General features: G+C 35.3%; 1 protein-coding gene across 1 annotated transcript in view; it reads left to right on the top strand.

The window, feature by feature from the left end:
• Positions 1 to 4,533, top strand: part of LOC117119278 — an 88,404-nt gene extending 83,871 nt beyond the window's left edge. Inside the window, exons 16-18 of the mRNA XM_033264084.1 lie at positions 1,890 to 2,095; positions 2,696 to 2,770; positions 3,011 to 4,533. Of these exons, the coding sequence (XP_033119975.1) occupies positions 1,890 to 2,095; positions 2,696 to 2,757 (268 nt within the window). The 3' untranslated portion in view covers positions 2,758 to 2,770; positions 3,011 to 4,533. The remainder of the gene's footprint in view (positions 1 to 1,889; positions 2,096 to 2,695; positions 2,771 to 3,010) is intronic.
• Positions 4,534 to 4,966: the final 433 nt, after the last annotated feature.

Genomic DNA, 4,966 nt, shown 5'->3' with positions numbered 1-4,966 from the left:
CTGTGTTTTGTCAGATTGTTAATTCTTCCTTTTCATCTGGCACTTTCCCTGATGACTTAAAAGTGGGGATCATCAGGCCAATGCTTAAGAAACCTAACTTAAACCACAATGAACTTGCTAATTTTAGAACAAATTTTAACACTCCTTTCCTCTCTAAACTTCTTGAGAAATGTGTGGCAAATCAAATTATTAATTTTCTTGATGTAAATAATCTGCTTGATCCTCTACAATCGGCCTATAGAAAAGTTTACAGCACTGAGACTGCAATTGTTAAAATCCACAACGATATAATGGTTGACCTTGATAAAGGCTTTTGTATTTTGGCTGTTTTTTTAGATCTAAGTGCTGCTTTTGACACGATTGATCACAAAATACTCATTCACAGACTTGCATCTCTTGGAATTGGTGGATCTGTTCTTACATGGTTCACATCTTATCTTACATCTAGAAAACAACAGGTTCGCATTAGAAATAGCTCTTCAGCGTGCATTAATGTAGAGAGTGGTGTCCCTCAGGGGTCAGTTCTCGAGCCCATTTTATTTCTCATTTACGTCTCTCCTTTGAGCAAAATCATTAGCAGTCATGGAGTTCGATATCATGCCTACGCCGATGACAATTAACTCTATCTTAGCTTCCATGTCAACAACTGGTCTGAAGCCAAGAAAACCATTGAAGCATGCGTTTGTGATGTTCAGTCCTGGTTGTCACAAAACATGCTCTTCTTTAATCCTTGTAAGACTGAAGTTCTCTATATAAGACCACCTCCGATTAATGGTGTTGTAGTTGGTAACACCAATGTCCTACCATCTTCCAAAGTCCGTAATATAGGGGTTGTTTTTGATCCTATAATGAAGATTGAAAAACACATATACACTGTTTGTAAATCGGTTTCATATCATCTGCGCAACATCAAGCATATTCAAAAGTTCCTAACAAAAAATGAACTTCTGAAGTTAGTTCATGCACATGAACATATTTCACCTATTCTCCATCATCTACACTGGTTACCAATTGACAAGCGCATCACCTTCAAGATTCCCCTCATTACGTACAAAGCCCCGCACAACAAGACACCTGAATACATTTCTCAAATTCTAACGTCACGTTCTGTAACTTGTAGTAGGTCTATGAGATCAACGACCAATAGATTGATACTATCCGTTCCAGCATCGCGACTCAAAACTTGCGGTGATAGGACTTTTTCTGTTGCTGCACCAAGACTTTGGAACACCCTACCAGCCTCTATCCGTGAAGCGACTTCCGTTCATACATTTAAGAAGAAACTTAAAACCCATCTTTTTTTTAAGTTTATCTTTTTACAATTTTTGTAGTTTAAGAGTTTTGTTTTTTGTTCCTTAAAGTCGCAACTCCCTTACTTGAGCCGGCGTTGCCACCTTAGCAGTGCACGGTAGTAGAGCCGAGGCTTATCCAAGGTATAAGCTATCAGAGCCCAGCATACTGTCGCCGGAATACCTGCGTGTACGCGGTAGTGCTGGTGACACCGTCTCAACAACAGGAGTTCGCATTTTTCATGCTGCTGCTTGGTTTTTTCCATTCTTGGTCTGCCTGTTTTTGAAGGCTTAATTTATCAATTATTTATTTATTTTTATTTATTTTCTATTTGTTTATTTATTTCCTTTATTCATTTATTTATATTTATTTAACTTATAATAATTAAAATTTAAAAAATATTCTGATTAATATAGGCACAATAATATAAGATATAATATAATTTAATTTTTTATAATTCATGGTCCTACCTTTTTTCGGCGGCTTGAGAAGATTTTATTCTGGAAGGCGCACTACAAATATCCCACCATTACCATTACCACTACACTGAAATATTTCGTACCATACCAACTAACAAATGAGACCATTTATCTTTATTGTTACAGTACTATGATGGATAACCCAAACTTATTATCACATATTATGCTGGTCTTGAACCTGGATGAAGAGCGATTAAGACAGCTTAAAGAAAAGTTATTTGAGCTTGGAGTTGAAAACTATGAGGACCTGACTTTTGTGGAGCAAGAGGAATTGGTGCCACCATTGAAGATTGTTGAAGCAAGAAAGTTTTTAAGTCGTGTAAAAGGTAAGTAGGTTTTTTAATCAAATGTACGTAGTGACCAATGATTCACAGAATTTATCATGTCATGATTTTAACACTTTCTGTGAAGGTCTAGCTTTTGCAGCATTCCATATAGATGTGTAGAAGAAACATAATTAAGTCTGATTTTTCCAAATTTTATTCAATTCATAGAATACCAATATTTCAACAACCCTGTTCGTAGCTTGTTGCTTGTAAAAATGCAGTTAGGAACACTTAAATACCGCCAAAATTAATTTTCAAATTGTATATTTCTATAAGTACTTATTTCATTTTTCTCATATGGCCTAAATGATGTTGCACATTCATTGTGATTTTCTTATTTATTTATAGTCAACTCAGTCTGCCCAAGTCAACTTCGCATATGTCAAAAGCTTTCACAAGTCGAGTCCCAATTTTTGCCTATACATTAAAATTCTGTGTCAAACTCATTTTTTTACAAGTCAAATTTGGACTATATTTTGTTTCCAAATTCACAAGACGAAATTTGCATATGTCAAACTTTTTAGAACAGTCCCAACAGATTTAACTTAGGCAGAGTTGACTGTACATTAGCTTGTATCTTGATTCTTTTTTTTTTTTCAGGTGGAAGTATACCTAATGCACCAGACTTTGGATTGGACCTTGACAACCTGACACTACCTTAATTTAAGAGATAAGGTGTGTACGCTTTAGTAGGGCACCTTGTTTCCTTAGGGGTTCCACATATTGATTCCAGAATTCAATCCTACTAAATATAGCTTCTTTTATATGGGGCTTAATTTTTGACCAATTGGTATTTGATTCAGCCCTAGAATATGATCTATCGTGGACTACTTTCCATTTTCTAGAGCCATTTTTTTTTTTTTTTTTTTGCATTTTTCTTGACCATCTAGTTTCACTTTCTAATTTACATTTCAGAGCATGGGTTACCCGACTGTCAGCCTTAACCAGGGAACGAGAATATGTTAGGATATGTGATTCCAGATACACGTCGGATATTCGGGGGAAATTTAATCCCTCTGGACTATGTATGAATGCTGGTGTAGGTCTGTTTATGGCCAATCCAGTCCATTGTTTAATTGCGTTTGTGTGTATGTGGTAAGCGTTTGAAGCTGACAGTCAGTTAACTCAGGCACTGTTAACATATAGCGAAATGATGGTGTAGCGTATTGTATATATATACGCAATTTGAATTCGTTTCTAATAAGGCTTTTATTGATGTTGTTAATTGTTCCATTAATTTTATTCTTCATGAATTCAAAGGTTTCCTTAGTTTTAAAACTAAAAACCAACATACTACCGTGGAATTTCTCGGGTGCACTCTTCAAGGACTTAAGAATATTAACCCCTAATTAAAAGTTACATTCATCAGGCTTACCGCCTCTGATGGACATGGTTTTACACTTAATAGGCTTGAGAGAAAGATGCATAGATTGTGTAATATCTATTATCTCATTCATTAGTTTCTGATGTGCCCTTTTGTCTTTAGTGATTAGACAAAAATCGTCTGCAAATGGAAGAGTGATAAATTTCTTTCCTTCGAGTTTGTAGCCATGCGCGGACTCCTTGGTTTTCAGGTAGTGTATAATCGGGTTGAAAGCCATTAAGAAAATTATAGGTGACAGGGGTCACCCTGGAACACCCCCTACAGAAATTAAAATCTGATGACTGCCAAGCAGGACCACGGATTTTTCCACTGAGTCTTGAATAAAGTGTAGTTATATAACTGTGGATGATAGGTGGGATTCTATATCTCTCCATCGTGTAGTTTATTAAGTTATGCTCGACTGAGCCAAAGGCGTCGGCTAAATCGAAAAAAGTTATGTGAATTTTCCTTTTCCTGTTTTTTGCGTGCGCTAGCAATTCATTTATTACAATTGAATGACGATATATATATGTATGTATATGTATGTATATATATGTATGTATATATATGTATATATATATATATATATATATATATATATATATATATATATATATATAATGTTTTCAATTTCCAATCATTTGTTTTTTATTTTAATTAATTTGAGACGGTCGGGACCCCTACACCCCTTCTAAGTCTGCACCAATGTGATAGTGATATTGATGATAGTAAATAGGAATATGTACTATATTTTAGACATTATCGTGTGTTAGTCCATGGGTACAGGCTACCACCACCCAAATAAACGTAATCTGTATTGAATATCAAATTGTATAACACAAAACATTACATTTATTTATTCACTGAAACTTACCTTAGTTACACCTTCAAGATTACAGTTTTACCACTCGGTATAAATAAAAATGAATGATAAAACAGAAAATAATGCAGTAGGTCTACTACAGGTATAGGGTCCTAAGTATAATAAGGCCAAATAAAAAGTTGTTTGTTTGTCCTCCTCACCCGCCCCTACCTGAAAAAAAATAGGGGCGGCAAAGCAAAAAACCTTCAAAAAGTTTTTTTTCTCTTTATTCTTTACATATAAAAAAATGTGAGTAAATTGATCTTTATTTTTTGCCAGATGCCCAATTCATATTTTTAGGCTTAATAGACCGTCACAACAGCGGAAGGACCGGAAGGAAATAGAACGAGCCCAGGGTGGAAGGACCAGAAGGACCCCACTGGAAATAAGTCTTCTTCTAGATTTTCGTGGGATATCCTTGGTGTTTACACCGAATAAATCTAATCCAATTAATATATTGCTTTGATAGATATCCACATTCCTTCTTACCTGAAAAAAAAAATAATAATAACGAAAGGATTGTGCAGAAGAATTAACACTCCACTATTGAATTAGCTTAAAATAGACATACACCACGGCATAGACCCCAAACAATAGTGGGTGTGGAATAATGCCCATATGGCGCCCCATACAAATTCCGCACGAC

This window comes from Anneissia japonica, unplaced genomic scaffold (assembly GCF_011630105.1).
Source record: "Anneissia japonica isolate Jap-2015-1 unplaced genomic scaffold, ASM1163010v1 scaffold2308_len244532_cov108, whole genome shotgun sequence".
NCBI classification, from domain to species: Eukaryota; Metazoa; Echinodermata; class Crinoidea; order Comatulida; family Comatulidae; genus Anneissia; species Anneissia japonica.
The sequence above is the reverse complement of the archived record's forward strand: the minus strand, read 5'-3'. Positions and strand labels throughout refer to the sequence as shown.